Genomic DNA, 19,436 nt, shown 5'->3' with positions numbered 1-19,436 from the left:
AGAGAAAACTTCAATTTGATCGCTTTTCTTCCTAAAACACTTAACAAAACCATGCCTGAGTTTTAAGGACGGGTTCTTGGTTCCTGGCGTGCGGGAGGGTTGTGCTCGTGCTGCGGGGTATGGCTGTGAGCTTTGGTACACGGCGGCGCTGCGGACAACCGCCTGCTTCCCAGGCCTGCCTAGCGTGTCCTGAGCATAATTTTGTAGAGAAAGAGGTTAATTTTTGACTCGCGCCTTCTCGACCGGACTAAAAGCCGTAGGAAGTGTCCTCTGCTGCCGGCGGGGCGCGACGCGGTTTGCAGGAGGATTGTGCTTTCAAGCCACCAGCGAAGGGCCCCGCCGCGCGCCCGCCGCGCTCACGCCTTGGTGCAAGTGCTGGGCGCCGCCGCGGAGCCGCCCGTGCCCAGATCGTCCTGCCACTTCTCCAGGCTGCGCCGCCGCGCGTTCATGAAGAAGTTGCTGACGGTGGTGAGCTCCAGGCCCAGCTGCTGGGAGATGGTGATCTGCATTTCTTTGGACGGACGCTTGTTCTCCTTGAAGATGGCGAAGAGCGTTCTGCGCTGGAGGTCGGTGAAAACCAGGCGGGATTTCTTCTGGGAGCTGCTCCTCTCCTTGCTCGGCTCCTGCTCCTTGCGCTTGCATGCTTGGGAGGGAGAGAGAAAGAGCGGATCAGCACGCGGCCTCCAGCGACACGAGAGCGCGCGCACGGATAGCGTGGGTCCCCTAAGGAGAACTGCATACGCGGTGCCCTCGTGTTCCCCCCAAAACGCACACGTTTTTGGATCTGACTCATGATTTTGGATGGTCAGATGGGTAGTTAATTGCTCTGCACTTGGGCAGGTCAGAGGCAGGTAGAGCACCCATCCTGTGCACGTTCCTTCTCCTTGCAACGCCACCCGGGACCAGCCCCTGCCTTCGCTTGCTCCTCTGAGCAAGGCCGCAGTTGGAGATTTTCCATAGCTTTTGTAAAGCCCCCTTGGGAAACATGTCATTCTTCGGTCCCACTAACACTAGGATTAAACTTTCCGCTTCTCCTTATTTGGTCTAGAACAGAAAATGCAAAAAGCATGCCTTTTTTTCCCTAATAGCTAGCAAACATTAATTCTTTGCAGATCTGTCTCACATCCTGACAAATAACAACTCCAGATTATTATTTGTTAATGCAACTGCACAGGCCCCTAATCCTTAATGCAAGAGGGGTAATTCATGCAGCAGAGCCACCCACGGAGGAAATGAGGGTGGGAATTGATGTTGCCAGGGCACACAGCACCGCCACGCACAGCTTTGCCTTCCCTCCTTCACTTCTCACCTCTTCGGACGCCTTGGGAAGGTTTTTTTTCTATAGCTTTTTTTACAGAGCTTCATTCTGCCCTGCTGCGACTGACCCCCCTCCACCACAGAAGAAAAGCCCCAAAGCAGAAGGGATCAGAGGTTTGCAGAGCACAAGCAGCGCTTCCCCAGGCCCGCGCGTGCCCGACGTCGAGCCACGCTAATGGCTCATAAAGAAAATCAGCATTAAGAGCTCATCTGTATTTATTAGCTCAAAGAGAACATCAAGTGCTGAAACCAATACCACCACCAAAGCAGATCCAGGTTTAAAAATAGACTGATAAGGCTGTCTACACGAGGCAGCAAGATAAAAAAATCCATATGTTGACATGATTAGGTAATGTGCTGGGACGAAATGAGTAGAGGGAATTGGTAAGTGGCCAGATTTCTAAGCGGCCATATTAAAAATCTCTGCAGCAGGGCCCTGTTTGGCACTGGGGCTTAGTATGGGGGCACGTGTATGTGGGTTAAAAAATATGATGGCATGTGTGAATATATATATATAAAATATTCAATATTATCTGGAGGGCTTGCTCCAAAGTGAGCAAGACAGTAGCTATCACAGATAAACCCCCAAAAGAGGGCAATGGGGGGCACAGGTTCATGCTGGAGAGGAATCAAGCACAAGCCTATCTGGGATGAGGGTTTTTTCCAGACTGTCCGAGATTCCCAGGGAAGGGAACAAGAGAGGCCGGCGTCACTGTAGGACATCCTCAAACAAGAGCTGCACAGACAGTCCAGCAGTTTTCCTGCAGCTGGCACCACGAGGTCCGAATGCACCCAGTTTGGGATACGTGGTGGATAATGAATTATTCTTGCCCAATTTTAGACATCTGGGGTGGTGACATCCGCACCCGGGCTGGCCGGTGAACAGGAAGGGCCGCTCGGGACGTGACTGCAGCGGCGTTGGGGATGAGCTGAACCGCACGCGGCTGTATCGATTTCGGTCTGTTGACCATAAAACAGCCCCCACAATGAGCCTGGATGCAAAGCCCCGCCGCGAGCTCGAGCTGGTCCGGGGGCTGCAGCGAGCGGAGCGGCGCGGCCGCGCGGGGCTGTGCCGAGACGGCCGCGCTTCACCCTGCGCCTGCCGCAGCAAAGCAACAAATAATCACTCCAATTTGCAGCACACAGATTTGTAATCAGCTGCTAGGAAAACCTTTGCATGGGGTTGTTGGCTGCTGGAGTGGGTTATTCCGGTGTCTTGGCAAGGCTGGGAGCAGAGACCTGCTCATCCCGGCTCCCCTTTTCTCGCCACATCCTCTCCTCCGCAGCTCTGAACTTTTTGGATATTGTGCAATCCCACTTGAACAATCACGTGAAATACTGACCTGTGGCTTTACTTTGGGTAGCCCCTTTCACCAAGAATCTAGCCCAAACATTTTCTGGAATTGTATCACATTTTAAAATTTTACTTTTCCTGCAGGAAGGAAGTTTGATCCCTATCTTTGTCTCACGCTGAAATCACCAGTGGAGCTATTGCTGATTTGAACTAGTGCGGATCAGAGAAGCACATCTGGTGTATCAAGAACAAGTCATTGCAGCATTTTTATTATCACCTCTATTTCTTCTTTCCCAACAGTTGTCAGAAAAGAAGGCCAAGATGCAGTTGAGATCCGTGCCAGAGAGAGGACAGCTTCAAAATTAAGGTGAAATGATGCAACTCTATGGAGATAAGCACGACTGGACCCTTCTGACATGCCTGAATTTAAAGTCAGGGATGAAGTCAGAAATCCTTAAAGCTGCTCCTTAAAATTGAGGCTGTTTAAATTAATTTTGGCAAGCAAGGGGGAGACAACTGGAGAATGCGATTTTCCTAAAGAAGGTTTGGCCACGGCATTAGCAGACATCTCGGAAACAGAGCTCTCGGCAGCACTGGAAACAGAAGGTTATATGTGTTTTTCTTTTTTTCCCCAGGGGAAAGGACCTTGCTTGCTCTATGGTTCCCTTTTCACACCCATCATGAGACCATCCAGCTAAACAGGGAGTCTCTTCCCAAGCCCCGTTCTCCTCGATGGTGTAAGGACAGTTTTCCCTCTTACTTTGTCTCAAATCCAGGGTCATGGCATGCTGGAGGCTGCGGATGTGATGAGCTCTTGCATTTTTGCTGCAGTTTCTAATAGTTTCCGGGATACCAGGAAGATTCCAGTATTTCCTAACATCACTAATTTATGTTCAGAGATACTCTGGGTATTGCAGTTATTGGTATCTTATAATAAATAATGCAAAGGTATGTGCTTTTCAATGCATTCAGTAAATACTTTCCTTGAACTGTTAAGTTTGCTCTTGAAAAGGAACCATAAAGGCAAATGTTTTTTCTTGACATGCATTTATGAGAAAAGAAAAATGGAGGGAGCACTCTAATAAAATATGTTTCTTATCCAGGAAACCTGCCTATGGATTGAGAGACATTTTAATAGAAGAAGGAAGGGAAGCAGCCATCTTGGTCTTAAGAACAACTCGATTGTATTAACTGCAATTAATCCTAAGTATAGTACATGAAAGAAAATATATAATTAATAATAATTGAAAGCTGTAACAGTGGGGAAAAAAAATCATTCTTTTTCTGCTACCTTGGGCTAAGGATGCTTTGCACAGAAGCAGTATAGATTAAGTTCAGAACCAAATGCATTTCTGCTTTACCTTATTTTTATGTATATGGAAAGCTACTGATTTAAAACACATAAATAGTGATTTAAAAACATGCCATCGCTCTGCTGAATCAGGTCGTGTGTGTTATGTCTCTAAAAAAGGGACAGTGAATCTTAAATAAGACTAATTTTGTCTTGCAGCTAAAATTAAGGAAAAGGTTTTTTTTTTAAGAAAAAAAAATAGTTGCTTTAAAATGATGAGGTGGTTGTGTTTTCAGAGTGAGGTATTACTGAGAAATTCAGAACAGGCATGAAGAGGCAGGGGAGGAGGCAATAAATGCAATGAGTCCCTAAGTCTCTACAGTTCTTTTTCATTAGAAAAGACTCCTTTCCTTGAAGGTAAATATTCAGATTCAGTGATCTGAAGTACAGAGATTGAATTTCAGAATAAACTCTGATGATTTCTTACTCCAGCTTTTTTTGCCAGTGTGGATATATGGAAACCTTATAGCATTGAGCTTTCACTGGTGCAGACTGCACAAGCAATGTGAAAACCAGGAGCAACTGCAAAAAAGACAGTGGAGTTACTAGCTGGTTATGTCCTGATCCAGCAAAATGTTTATGCACAAGCTCAACTTTAAATATGCAAGATGCTCCCTTGGCTGCAGCCAGCGTATTTGCAAGGCTGAGGTGGAATGAATGCTGGAATATTTTGCTAGCGCAGGAGCAAACAGTCGTCTCTTCTGCCAATAGCTCCAGCATCTCCCCAGCGTGCCCCTTGGTGAGCACTCAGCATCCAGATAAGTGAAATCCAAACCTGGCGCTCCGGATATACCCAGGAGTTGCAACCTGAACTGGATGCACAATGCAGGATTTTATGCATGTTCTATTTATGATCCAGGGAAGCCACGAGTTTGTGGATGTTCCCTTTGCAATGAAATCCCAATAACAGAACTTGAGATTGTGGGTACGGTGAAGCTATGATCAATAACGAAACCTTCTGCATCATCTTTGGAGATCTTCCCCACGCATTGCAACGGGGGCTCCTCTTTCCTCGGCACAGCAGCAATGCTGGGAAGGCTCCCAGCCCTGTGTCAGCATGGAGCATTTAGACAGGCCGGTGCTACCACAAGGAGAGGCTGATGCTTTCCTTATATAAATATGTTTATGAGTGATCTCTGTACTAAAAGCTCCAGAGATTGGTCAGGCCCATAATTTCCACGGAAAAGCAAGGCATCCGATGCTGTCCAGGAGGCAGGTGTCCCGTGCAGGTGCAACTCCTCCCTTGGACTGCTGGAAGGCAGCAGAGATGACAGGAACCTTCCCCGGCCTGCGCTGAGCCCTGGGACACACGTGGGCCCCTTCCTCTATGGAAAATCAGCTCTACACCGCCTGCGTTTAACAGCTTCCAACACAACTCACATCATTAAAAAAAAAAAAAAGAATCAGTGATTACAAAACCCAACACAAGCAAGAAGTCCAGCGATGAGATCCCATTGCATGAGTTCCAATGTGGGCAGCCCCATCGGCTCGAAAATACCTGGACGAAGCTGATGATTTTTTCAATTTCAATTCAGCAAACCTGTCTGGGTTTTGATTTTCTTTATATGCTTCTAATTTCAGCTTAGTCTTCTTTTTGTCATTGAATATCATTAAATTGAATGTTTCTACCAATATTCCATTTGTCTGCAACAGCAGAGTTATTTTCAGCAAAGATAACACTTATTTTCCATTTTCTCCCTCAAAACAGAGAAATGCAGCCAGCCCATGCGTTACAAATAGCTATAAATCCTGAAAAATACTTAGAAGCATTTCAGCTGATAAGTAGTGTCTTTAAAACTTCAGTTTATAAAGACTAAAGCATTGTGAACATTCCCTCTAGTCATTAAGGATGAACACACGATGACTATTAGAAAGTGGGAGCGGATCCCAGTCCTGCGTGGGTCACGGATCTAGTGAAAGAAAAACCCCAGAATGGAGAACGGCTGGAGATCATCTAGATCACGCAGAGCACATCACCCAGGACCGTGTCCTGAGTATATCCAAGGACAGAGACACCACAACCTCTCTAGACAGCCTGTTTCAGTGCTCAGTCACCCCCAAGCAACTATCATCTCATGCCTTGTGCCACATTGGTTTCTATTAACTACTTACGTACATTTACAGAAAGACCAGAGCATGGGCAGAAAGACTGCTTTTTGAAATAGGAACTGATTTTGCCACATGTTGGCAAAACTGGTCTGATACGCAGCTCATCCCCGTGACTATTGGCATCACTAGTAGTATTCAAAGTGCCACCGAAATTGTGTTACAACAGGACAGTCCCGGCAGTGAAGCTCCAAAAATGTTGCAGATGGCCAGCGATGGCAAAAAAATGGCTTTAAAACTACAAAACAAGTAAGTAAATGCTAGGAAGGAATCAAGCAGCAAATAATATTATTTTAATCCATCAGGAAGTCATTCGTCTCCATTGTTTGTAAGGAAAAGTCATGAATATTGATCCCATATATGTTGTTACATATGGGTGTAGTACAAAGTCAACCAAACCAAGTTATCTGTCTGATGGAACTAAAAAATATTTTTCAATTTGATTTCAGAGAGAACTCAATGTGAAAGAAATTTAATTATGCTAGTAATACTGAACACAATGAAACGACCATCAAAAGGCTTTCCAGAGGCTTAAAATGCTTTCTTTTGATATGATTCACTTAAGGCAACCTCCTGTATATCTGTGCTACTACAATCTCTTAAAAACTAGGCCTCAAAAATCAATTTGATTACCTCTCCGAATTAAGTATGCACAAATGAAAGCAATTCAGATCAATACAAATTAGGTTAAGTACTCCACTGTGTACAAAATCATTATGTAACAAGAAACAATTTGAATGAAGATGCAAATAATCACATTGTTAGGGTGTGCAGCCAGTGCACATTTATCTGCTTATTTCCCTCTGCTACACACGTGCACTAAACCCTCTTGATTTTTTTAATCCCTATGAATGCCCTTTGAAGGTATTTATCTAGAAATATTAAATATGCGCATGGATGGAAAGTGCAGTCCTAAGGGTTAATTCTGCTCTTTCACAGGGTGAAGTGTTAGTGGCAGAGCTCTCTCTGCTCACTCCAACAAGCCCTTTGGTAAATGGAAGATGCTCACCCTACAGTGATCCTTGTTTCAGGATAAAAGGTCCTGAGACACAACCCCACAACCTAAATATTTCCCGTCAGCAACGACTTTTCTTGGTATCCACCCAAATTTTCTCCTTCTTAATTCTGTCACGGACAGAACACCTTTCTCTAACTAGGACTTGCATCCTTCAGCTGTTTGCGAAGGGAAGACGAACGGCTTTTGAGGTTTTGCTCTTTTAACCCTCCTTCTGGCATGGAGCAGGGCTCGAGCTTCTTGTGTCGAATCTCTTGTAAATCCGCTAGAGAGCTGAAATTGGGCTGTAAATTGTGTGGGGCAGGAACTGCTCCCTCCTCCACGATCCTGCTACACCTATCTCAATGTGGCATCTCTGACAAGGGCTTCTAAGTACTATTGTAATATACATCTATCATTAATACAGAACAATAAATAATAGATGGGGTAGGGCCAATTTATTGCACTCTAGGGCAAGAATGAGTGGAGGCTTGGTGAGCGTACAGCACAGTTTAAATGTACTCCTTGTCACCAAGCACTTGTAAGCTCTACCCATAGACTGCAGCACTTTCTGCAGAGCAGCCCCAGTTTCTTTTTCTGTGGCATAGGCAGAAGGTGCCCTCCAATGCTAATTATTCAGCCGTCTTTACAAGCAAGCACTTCTGTGCGCTGCAGAATGAGCAGCCCTGATTTCCAACAGACATCTGGTCCAGAGCTGCTGATGTGTTCTTAATGCACCCTTTCCGATAGCTGGGACATTTGCAAGCTCCCTTTGCAGGAGCAATCACCATCTAACATGGTGCAAACTCGTGTTAGAGCTTTGCATCAGCAATCATGCACTTAGGAGGTCCAATTCCTCTCTTGTTTCCACAAAAATGGGCAATCCACCCCTCCCCTTCCCCCCTTCCTCCCTCCCAATTATCTTTGGGAACTCCAGCTCAGTGTGAAATTAGATTCGTGTTGACCACGGGGTCCAAATGACATTGTGAGGAGAGGAGGCAGAGGCTGCAGAGGCAGACAGACATGTGAATCTTGCATAATTGCATAATCCTTGCTAAAAGGCCAAAATATACTCATGCCATTTTGGAGTCCAAATTGCTTTGAGGAATACAAGCTGACAAAAACTAGCAAAAGTGAAAGCATTTAAATGTAACCCCCTGGCTATGGTAAATGGTGTCACACTGTTCACTCAGACGTGCCGCTCTGCTAGATCACCAGCACTCGTGTCAAAGGCACAGCAGAATCTGCTCTAGCCAGGCCGCGTGCACAGGCCTGAACAAATGCTGCTATCAGTTCTGTGTGTCCGAGGATGAAAGCATTTACTGTTAGTCAAGAAAACTAGACATTGGAGAACTTTTCATGGGAAGGGAAGAGGTTTAACATGGAAGACATCGGAGAGAGATCAAGAAGGATAAGGTAGTTCCCTACTGGCACAGGTCCCTGAAAGGAGGGATTTAAGCTAGGTTGTTTCTACCACTGCTTTGGCTCCTAGCAGGGAGGAAGCAGAGTGTAAAATGCAGCACAGCTCAGGTAATCCAACGAGGAAAAGTGAAATGTTGAACCCTTGGAATGACAGTCAGAGACTCCTCCACTTCTAACACCTGAGAGATTTATGTTCCCGCTTGTCCTGAAGACTCCCCCTTTTGAATCCTCACATAGCTTCCAGCTGAACTATAACACTTTTCTGTTAGGTGGATTTATATTCCCTTAGTCAGAGCACAGAACAGACCCTGGACCTTTTCTCATAGCGAGCAAGAGTGATGCACCATCACGTCCTCTCAGGCCCCACAACAGAGCAGTGACTTCCTCCGCTTGCAGAAATAAAAGTACATAGGCTTTTCCAAGACAGCAGAGGGAATCCCAAAAGGGACAGTCGAGTAAGCACTGAATGACCTATATTGAAATATATATTCAGTATTTTCTACTAATCACCTCAAGTTGCTTTCCCCTTGGTATGCAGGCTGTGCGCTGTCCATGTGTTCCCTCACATCATGTTGTACTTACAAGTCAGAGACTTGAGCTGGGCCCCCAGCTCCTACTGGCAAGCTACAGAGAAAGTGTGGACCTCCTGGCTTCTTGGGCTATGCTGCAAAACCACATTTCTTCCAGAAATCCTGTCTTACACTAGAAAGCAAAAAATAATGATTTATTTGAATATCTTACTGGTAGGGTGCAATTACGACGAACATGAGAGGAAAGGAGCAAAACTCTCCTCGCGCAGAGGAGAAGGAAAGCTGCGAAGAAGATGTATGGGAGCGGAGGGGAAAGGGTCTCTCTCAGGAAGACTTCCTCGTGTTCTTCCTTTATTCTCTTCAGCTATGTGCTGCTTGCCAAAGCTTAATGCCTCAGTACAGCCCTTCCTTTTTAAATCTCCATTATGCCAAGAGGAGATCTGCTGGAAAATCACCACTGCTTATACATATGTTCTCTGTTCACTTACACATATTTTGGTCCCAGAGACAATTTGTGTTTTGGAAAACTGCCAGTCTCTATTGCTTGCCTAGTAATTCCTCTGTGGAGCATTTACTAGTGTTTTGAGTCCCCCCTTTTTCATAATGCAGTAGTTTGATTTTATAGTTCAGGGAAAAAAAAAAAAAGGACAAAAACCCCCCCTTTTTCTTTTCTGATTGCATTTCTGCTTACAGGTGAGTGGTCCTGTTGATCTATCTATGTGTCCATTTGAGATTAGCCTAATTTGTATGATTTCTGCATACAAAAATCCTTTACAAATCAGTGAGCCTTTTATACAAAAGTCTGCAAGACTGGGACTGTATACAAGCTCTTCTACCTTGGGCAAAGGTATTGTCTGTCCCACTGAGACTTTTTTTTTTCTGCCTGTTCATCTCCAAAATATGATGAAGTTTTGTCTTCTCTAAGACAGAAGACATGATAGTCAAATATAAGCAAAGAGGAAAAAGAATATATATTTTTTCCTGTTAAATATGTGCAGAACATTCAGTGTCTTCAGGACCACTGTGGAGCAAAAAGATTAGAATGGATAATATTATAGAAAGCTGATCCATGAGAAATATGATTTATCTCATAGCCACAATTTGCATATGGAATGGATAGTTCAAAAATTAACCACTAATCTACAGCTGAAGTGAGGAATAATATTTAATAATATTTTAAGCCACTAGGCACCTTTCAAAGAATCTAAAGATTCCTGCATATTTAGTTCAATTTTGAGTAATAGTGTTATATACACTTAATACAGATGCTGTTACACCATATTTTTTAGTTGCAGCTGCGGGTGACAGCCTGCAAAATCCACTAAATCCACTAGACTCCTAGCGGAGGCCGCGCACAGGACGGCGATCCGCCTGCGGACTAGGATGCCCTCGGCGTAAGGGGAGCTCAGCTGAAGGACCCTCCCTAGCGCGGAGGGTGCTCGTGTAGTGCCAGGTGGTGTCAGAGGCGGCACTAGCCCAATGCCCGGCCCGGTTCCGGCCCGGTCCCGGTCCCGGTCCTCATCGCGGCCGGGTGCCGTGGGCGCCGCCGCTGTCCCTGGTGCTGAAGCCCGAGAGGCGCCGCCGTCCCCGGTGCTGGAGCCGCTGTCCCTGGTGCTGGAGCCGCTGTCCCCGGTGCTGCAGTCCATGTCCCCGGTGCTGCAGTCCACGTCCCCAGTGCTGGAGCCCAAGCGCAGCGCCACTCACCACTGCAGGCACCTCAGGGGCCTGTCCTGTCCCTCCATAGATGTCGGCTTTTCTACGTGCATTGGCTCCTGCAGAGCCTATCTCCCTCTTTCTGCCTGACGCTACTTGTATTCCTTCGAGCAGGAAGAGCATCCTACTGAAATTCCTACTGCACTTGTCACACAGAGGCCTCAGATGAACCCCGCGGTGCACCAGGGCAAAGGGGTTTACCGGGCACAGCAACACACGGAGCAGCACAGCGCAGCACAGACCAGCACTGCACTAGAGCAGGTGGATCTTCCTCCAGGAAAACAGGGAGAAGAGCTTATCTGCACTGAAGGGACTGTCTTTTATGCGACCATCTCCATGCCAGGCTAGACCCTCTGTGCCAGGTGCCAGTGTCAGCCATGCCCCGTGGCTGCAGCTGTGAGTCCATCCCAGGCCAAACCCTGCAGCCTTGGGGAATGAAGAAGATAGCAGACCGTGCCCGGCCGAGGGTAACTGTAGCCCGTGAGAATAAGATTAAGCTAAATTGGGTTGGTGGTGTAAGAAGCAAAATAGGAGTGTGCATTTTTCTAGCATTTGCAGGGAGCAAAGATGAGCAACATGGCCAAGATTTCCGGTGGGAACCCTAGATGCAGCCTCACGCAAGGCCTGTTAAACCAGACCTGGCTCCCAGGGCCCGGGCTCGATGCATCTCCCTGGGGGCCATTCATGGCCCGGCATCACGGTGTCCTGGTGCGGGCAGCTGGTGGCAGGAGGCACTCGCGGCCAGCGCGGCCAGGTGCAGCAGGGCCCTTGTACCCCTGCATGGGGCCGGCTCCAAACATGAGCTGCGCCGGCCCAGAGAGCGCCGCTGAAATGCACAGCGATCAAAGGGATGCGAATACGAAACGGCCAGGATATGTGCGTTGCACAAATGAATCATTGATGGTGTTTCGGTACAAAAATGTTTAATCATCAATAACGTGATTCAGCAATCAGGAAATGTAAACAAGCAATGCAACTATTTTGCTGATCAGCCCAGAAAAATAATAGGATATCTGCAAAGCACAGGATTTGCCAGGCTGTCGTTGCCTTGCTTTCAAACTGTCGTTGTTTGTACAGTAGGGCCACTTGTAACCTTTGACTTTGCAAGGCAGTAAATAATTCTGATGGGGTTAAACAAGCATGAGGCAAAACCTGATTGTTTAAACAAATGTTTTGCTCTGCTCTGACAGGAGTAAGTTACTCTAAGGCTAATTCTCAGAGCAAATTGCAGAAGCTGCTCCGCAGGTCAGAGACCTGCATTATTCAGTGAAAATTGTATTATTGGGTGAGAAAATGGTTCTTCCACCCCAGAGGCCTTCACCCGCAGTTTCAGAACCCAGCTGAGCTTGGTAGCTTACCAAAGATTACAGCGCGAAAGTTATTTTAATTGCATTCTTCCTGTGTTTGCTTGCCATGGCTTTGGTGCACCTTCCAACTGATAATATTCTGAGGTTTAGTACTTTGCAGGCAACACAGGCATTAGGACATGGTTTCGTGTTCAATTAACCTGAACCACAGTTGAACTCTGCCCTTTGAACTCACTGAGCAGATAAATACACTGACTCACCTAGGGATCATTAATATTCTTCATTCTGGCAGAAATTTAGGGACTGCCCTACCCGAGCTGTAGCAAATAGAGATTTTACAGAAACGCTTCCGTATTTGCAGCTCATACAGTTAGAAGGTCACGAAGTCAGAGGAGATGGGGGGAGCAGATTGGTGCTGCCAGAGCTGCTGGCTGTCCCTGAGCGAGCACAGCCCTTGGGGCAATGGCAGTGCCACCTGCCTGGCTGCCCCACTGCCTCTCGGAGCTCGCCTGACCCGACAGGACAACTCAGCTAACACCGTTTCACTCCTTGCAGCCTGCTCTGCCAGAAGAGCCACAACGGCTGGGCAGGGTTGGGGCCAGGCCCAGCAACGCGTGGGCAATCGGGAAATGAACCTGTTTGCAGGGAGCTGAGCATACTGTGGGCAAGTATTTTACCCCTTGATTTTGCCCACCCTGTCCCAAACACCCCTGATTCAGCCATGGTTCCTGGAGCAAAGTGTCTCTCTATCTCTCCTTTTGCTTGGATTCCAGGTTTAAAGCTACTTTGGTTGAAACCACTTAAAAGAGTACTGCAAGCATGAAGGGTAAATCTATTGAACAGGGGTCTTTAACTATGCGGTTTCCATAATGGGGAGGACTGGATCAATAGGATCAATATGAAAGGTTTCCCTGGCCCTGCATAAAACAGTGAAGGGCTCCTCTTCCCACTGGATTAGCGCTCCCCTCCACATGCAGATCAGTGAGCTGCTGCGCGGTGGCCCTGTGCGGTGGCCCTGCTCGCCCTCCGCCGGGCCAGCTCGCTCCGGGGGACACTAGCCTGGTCAAGCGCGGGTGCAGCGGCAGCGCAGCCTCCGGAGGGGATGCAGACGGTCGCCGCACGCTCCCTCCTTGTTAAAGATAACACTGTTATTTACGTGGCCTCCGCATTTAGTTTCACGGTGTGTCTTCCGGGCACAGATTCCCTGCCGCATCTTCCCTGCCACACAAACAGGATGCTTATACGGCTTCAGGGGGGAAATCCAAGGGTGGTAACGTGACAGCTGAGGAATGGTGAGAATCTGAAGACTGGTGAGATTTTATGTTTTATATTTTAGGAGAATGTTTATCCAAAATTGTCAGCAGCCCACCAGAAATAAAAATCTGTTTCCTTCTGCAGAGTTGGAGCCTTTGTCAAAGCCAGATGTTCCCGTTGAGAATTCTTGGAGATTTCTCTTGCTGCAGACCGGGTTCCTTTGTTGCAATGTGCTGTGCAGGACCCTTTGGATAGCAGAGATCCTTCCAGGTGCCGGCAGTTCTTCTGTCCCCCTGCTCATCGTTGCCTTAACCCAGCAGGCTCTCATTTTACTTTCCCTCCGAACATTTCCAAAAACATGCACAGTTATGCCAAAGAATGATATTTTGTTCTTGTATCTTTAAAGCATTTGGCAAGGAAAGTATTCGCTAACATTAGGACATATTTTGGACATTTAAAAAATCTGTGTAAAATTTGACTGGATGTGATTTACTATTCTGTGTATAGAATGTACTGCTCGCATTCCTATAGCTGGCTGGAATTGAGATAGTAGCTTAAATTTGAACTGCAAGAGGTTCTTGTACCTCCACAGGGGCTACCAAGTGCTGCTTGCTGTTTTATGTTCCAACAGTGCACAAAATCAGCCTATGCAGTGTCAGTAATTCTAGCCCAGAAATGGCTGAAGATGATCAACGGACCTAGAAATCCTTTAAATAATAAATAATCAGCACATCCCTCTTCTACAGTTCTCGCGGGGAGAGAAAGGCTTTCTCTCAAAGGACAGCGTATTTCCCTTCCGTTTGAGGGAAACTTACGGAAAGGGCACAGGGGCAAACGGCTTTCAGAAACCCGCCGGCAGCACTTTCGGTTCATTCCTCCCGCTCCGAGGCATCGAAGCGGGAGAGTAAAGGTAAAGGAAACACCGGGGCAATGAAGCTGCATATTCACACGTGGTAATAAAAAATCAATTTCCCGAAGGGACGGTAATTTACGGAGGTCTTTCCCGCTCCCCCCGCCGCCGTCGCGGGCGGCTTCCCCGTTCCCCGCGAGGATCAATGCGGGCTGGGGCTGGCGCTGCGGACGGGGCCGTTCACGCGGGGCAGGAAGCCCCGGCCGGGAATATCCTCCCCGCAGCAATGCGGAGAGCGCGGAGCGGCGCGGAGCGGCGCGGAGGGTCGTGCGGGGCTGTGGAGGAGGGGGCCGCGGAGCAAGCGGCTTCTCCCAGCGCCCGCTCCAACCTCCGCGAGCAAACCCGAGCGGCGCGCGGCCGGGAGCCGAGCCGGCTGCGCGGGGCTGCGCGGGTCGCGGGGGGAGCTGCCCAAGCGGGCGGGCACGGCCCGAAACAGCAAAACGGGGCCGGGACGGCGGGGACACCAGAGGGGCGGCTCCGCGCAAGCTGAGGTCAAGACTGTTCGCCCGCCCCGTCCTGGCGCGGCCCCGGGCTCCGCTGCCCGCACAACCTGCGCCCCTGCGGAGCGCCCTGCGAGGGACGAGGAGCCGGAGAGGAGAGGAGGGGGAGCCGGAGCGAGGTGCTGGGAAGGAAGAGCCCCGGCAGCATTACTGGAAATAAGCCGGATCAGGTTCCAGATCAATGAAAGCGGGTCCGCACGTTTATGTTCTTGTTGCCAGCATTAATGCTCTTTTAATCTTCTAAACATTATCTGCATCGATTGGCCTCCGCGCACACGTCTGTTTGGGAAGGCGACACAACCGCGCGCTCGCAGCGAGCGAGGTGCGCGGGCCGGGGCGCCCGCAGCGCCGCGGGAAGGGCCGGGAAGGGCGGCCCGGGCTGCGCGGGGTGCGCGCGGGCCCCGGGGCGGCTCCGACCCCGCGCATCGCGACCGCTGAAACCGCGGAATAGCCGGGTCTGGGGCTCGGGGGGATGACGGGGGGCAAGGGGAGCGGGGAGTGACCACAGGCGATCGCTCTTGCAAAGGTGAAAGCAGCGCGCGGGCTCTCGCAGGGCAGCAACGCGGTGGGATTAACGGCGGCCCCATCGGCAGGGCAGCCGCGTCGCTCCCCTTCCTCCTACTTGTTGTAACCACCCAAGGCCCCTTCCCTGCACCGATGCTCTCCTTGCAGACAGCCTCGAGCCTGAAGATGGGAAATGACTGAATATCCGTCCCCTCTTGGCCCGGGGTGTCGGAAATGGCAGTGGGGATTTGCAATGCCCTCTGCAGCCATGTGCTTTCAGCCCTACTGCCCCTGGCCCGGCTAAGAAGGGCCTGCAAAGCCAGGACCGCTGTGAAAGGCAGCGGAGCAGGGAGCTGTGCAAAGCCTCTTTCACACTGAAGAATCCCCAGCCGCCTCGGCGAGGTGTTCAGAGGCTCTGGGTCGGTGCTTGTTTAACCCGCAGCATCTCTGGCCCTTGGCTGGGCAAGGATTATAACCATCCATAATTCATGGCCACTCTTCTTCCTACTCTGACTCTTCCCACTCCGTGGAGCTGCCCAGCATGCAGAGACCTTCTGCGGGCCCACTGCACACCACTTACGGTCTTGCAAAAAGGAGAGCAACCTACTGACTCGCAAAGAGAGAGAGAGAAATGTCATTTTATGAGATGCCCCGAGTCCTTCACACACTTGTTGTTACAAATAAAATCTCGTGGCAAAAAGGGAGCTCTCAACTCGGCTTAGGGCGCGTGCAGGCTCACAGGGGGGTGCCCCGGAAAGGCGGGATGCTTGCTAGCCTTTCTCTGCCCATTCCACGGGTTCGGGAGGCCCAAGGGACACCAGTGCCGTGACCGCAGCCACAGCAGCCAGACCCTCGTCATGCGGACCAGCCTGGGAGCCGGGGGAGACCGGGAGCCGCCGCTTGTCCCGCCCGGGAGGGGGGTCACCTTGGTGGGCTCCCCCCACAAGGCAGCTCCAGGCAGCGCCGCGAACCCCGCGGCAGCCGGGCTGGTTCAGAAGAGTCGCTCGGAGCCTCACGCATTAATCAGCTCCAAGGCGGATCGAGGAAGGGGGGATCAGAGGCTGGAAATTGCCTCTCATCTCCCAGCTGCGCACCCCCCCGCTACGAACAAAGGAGGGGACCCCCTCGCCCCCTCTCTGCCCCCCGGGGCAAAGCGGAGCTCTCCCCCCCGGGGCACCTCCCGCTGTCCGGGGAGCAGCAGCTTCAGCATCGCCCGGGAGCGATGGCCACGGCGGCAACAGCGGCTGAGCAGGGCAGGGGGAAGCGCTGGAGCCCCCCGGCTCTCTCCCTCCAACTCCGTGCGCTCCGGCTGGGGACGACGCGGCACGAGAGGCTGCAGCACGCGTAAACTCTGCTAATGACTAGCACACAAAATTAATCGCTCTGGGTCAGAATCAATGGGAATAAAGATGAGCAGGACTTGTCCGTGCAAAATTCCTAAATCTCCAAGGGTGTTCGCGGACCCGCTGCTGTCACAGCCGCGCCGCCGGACACAGCGCACACCGCACGCGCGTGCCTGTCCGCACTCCGCCTATTTACCCTTTATCTCCACAGGGCACGAGATAAATAAGCTATCCCCATGGGGAGGCGATGTGTTAAAAGGTGTCCTCGGAACGGAGCGCTCGCTCCCCGCAAGCCCCGCTTTGGCTCGTGCGGGGAGAGCGGGGCGCTCCGCGCAAACTGCGAGCGGCTCCGTCCCCCGGGGCAGCCGCAGCAACGCGGAGCGCGCCCGGCCAAGCCGCTTCCCCGCGCAATGTCGTCCCGCTCCCCCACGCAACACGGGGGCCCCGCGCAATCCGCTCCCCGGGCCCCGCTCCGCGCTCCGCCGATTTGGGGCCGTTTCAGAACAATAGAGGCTGCCGCGCGCCGCGCCCGCGCCAGGGGGCGCCCGCCGCGCCCCGCGGAACAATGCGGCCGCGGACCCCCCCGCGCGCCCCTGCGCGCCCCTGCGCGCTGCCCCCGCCGCTCCTCTGCGCGCCCCCTGCGCGCCGTCCCCCCCGCCTGCGCGTTGCTCCCGCCCCTTCTCTCCGCGCACCCTGCGCGCTGTCCCCGTCGCTACTCTGCGCGCCCTGCCCCGCCGCGCAGGGAAGGGCAAGGGGGGCGCGCAGAAGCGCGGAGCGAAGCGGCGGCCGCGCTGGGGGCCGCGGCGAGAGGCGGCGCCGCGGGGCGAGGGGGACCCGGCGCGAGGAGCCGCTCGGGGGACAGCGCAGCGCGGGGCCGCCGCTGCCTCCGCGGCTCTGCTGTGCGCAGCGGGCGAGCGAGCTCCGAGGGCTGCCGGCAGCGGCGAGCGCGGCGGGGACAGCGGGGCAGGCGCGGGGACAAGCCCGGCCCGAGGTGCCCGAGGCCGGGGGCCGCACGGGGCACCCGCGGGGCGGGCAGCAGCCCCGGCTCCCGCACTTACCGGCGAGCCTGAGGGCCGACATGCGCTGGAACTCGGGCTCCTGCAGCCACTTCCACATCCTGCGGAAGGTCTCCCGGCCGGATTTCAGCTTACTCCAAGGCTTCGGGTTCCTTAGCAAGTCCGAGAGGGTCCCCTGAGAACGGCACAGCACCCGCTGGGCGAAGATGGCCTGGGGGATGCTGTAGCGCTTCAGCTCGGCCGTGATCCTTTGTGCCACCTCCTTGGTGTTGATCTCCTCCAGCTGCCCCGCGCCGCTCACCTGCGGGCCCGGGGGCGCGGGCGGCCGCTCGCGGGCGGCGGGCAGCGCGGGGCCGTGCGGGGCGGGCGCGGGCGGCCCGCCGTGGGGCCCGCCGTTCAGGTGCGGCATGACGGTGCCCGGAGGGGTGCCCAGCCCGCGGGGCAGGTGCTGCTCGCCCCGGGCCAGCATGGCGCCGTGGCCCACCTCGAAGTTGGGGCTCAGCATCTTGTCGTGGCCGGGCGGCCCGTAGCCGTGCAGGCTCTGCTGGGCGTTGTGCAGGGGCCCCAGCCCGTTGGGCAGCGGCGACAGGCTCTGGCCCATGGCCGGCATCTCCTTGTAGGGCCCGTAGAGGTTGTTCATGGCGGGCAGCCCGCGCTCGTCCCGCATGAGCGTGAAGCTGCCGCTGACGCTGCCGGCGAGGCGCTGGTGGTGGTGGTGGTGGTGATGGTGGTGCGGGTGGTGGTGCGCGTGGTGGAACTTGTCCGACACCGTGGAGATGGGCGGCAGGGGCTGCAGCGGCGTCAGCGTGGTGTAGGTGCCGCTCATGCCCATGCCGGGCGGCGAGGAGTCGCAGGGCATGGCCATGGCGTGGTGCAGCGGCACCGAGAGCTCGGGCCGGTACTCGGCGGCGCCGTCCAGCAGCGAGGCCATGCTGGGCACCATGGCCGCGCGCGCGGGCTCCTGCGGCGGCGGCGCGCGGAGCGGCGCGGCGCGCCCGCCCTGGTGCGGGCTGGGGCTGCCCAGCAGCTCGGCCTCGGCGGCGGCGGCGGCGACGGCGCCGTGCAGGCTGCCCAGCGGCTCGAGCGGCAGCTCGGGGTTCATGGCGCAGGGCCCGGGCGGGCAGCCGTACGCGCCGCCCGCGCTCTTCATTCAGTGCATGGGGGCGGCGGCGGGGCCTGGCGCGGGGCTGCGGGCGCCGCGGCGGCCCCTCGCCATGTCCTCGCCCTCGCCGCCGCCTCCGCCGTGTGCCCGGCCCGCGGGCGCTGTCCAGAGCGCGGCCGTGCGCGCGGGGCGGCCGCGCCCGCGGGGCGGAGCGCGGCGGGGGCGGCGGGGGCGGCGCGGCGGCGGGGGCGCCAATGGCGCGGCGGGGGCGGCGGCACCGGGCCGGGCTGGGCCGGGCTCCGCCGCCGCCGCCGCCGCTTTGTGCTGCGCGGGCCCCGCCGCCCCCCGCCGCGGCCGCGCTCGGGCCCGGCCGCTGCCCCCTCGGCGGCCGCGCAGGGCCGCGCAGATGTCGCCTTTGTTGGCGCCGCCGGGCGCGCGCGGCGTGACCTAGATCCGCGGGGGCCGCGGCGCCGCCCCCCGCTGCCGCGGGGGGACGCGGAGCCGAGCGCGGGAGGCCCCCGCGCAGCCCCCGCGCGTCTTCCTGCAGCCCCGCGCAGCCCCGCGCATCTCCCCACGGCTCCGCGCATCTCCCAAAGCGCCGCACAGCCCCATGCAACCCCGTGCGTCACCCCACAACCCCGCACAGCTCTGCGCAACCCCCACGCAGTCCCTGCTCAACCCCCACGCATCTCCCTGCAGCCTGCTCAGCCCTGTGCTGCCCCTCACAGTCCCGTGCAGCTCCATGCAGCCCCACGTAGCCCCATGCAACCTCT

The 19,436-nt window shown here is 53.5% G+C and overlaps 1 protein-coding gene across 1 annotated transcript; it reads right to left on the bottom strand.

The window, feature by feature from the left end:
• Positions 1–242: 242 nt before the first annotated feature.
• ONECUT2 (one cut homeobox 2) lies at positions 243–18,711 on the bottom strand. The gene is made up of 2 exons (XM_088527885.1): positions 17,604–18,711; positions 243–643 (listed from the first exon to the last, which is right to left on the bottom strand). The coding sequence occupies exons 1-2, from the start codon at positions 18,709–18,711 to the stop codon at positions 357–359; spliced, it is 1,395 nt and encodes a 464-aa protein (XP_088384011.1). The 3' UTR covers positions 243–356.
• Positions 18,712–19,436: the final 725 nt, after the last annotated feature.

Source organism: Tinamus guttatus, unplaced genomic scaffold, assembly GCF_059628265.1.
Source record: "Tinamus guttatus ecotype Peru unplaced genomic scaffold, ASM5962826v1 Tinamus_guttatus_pri_ptg000293l, whole genome shotgun sequence".
NCBI classification, from domain to species: domain Eukaryota; kingdom Metazoa; phylum Chordata; class Aves; order Tinamiformes; family Tinamidae; genus Tinamus; species Tinamus guttatus.
Note: the sequence above shows the minus strand (reverse complement) of the source record. Positions and strands in the feature narration are given on the sequence as shown.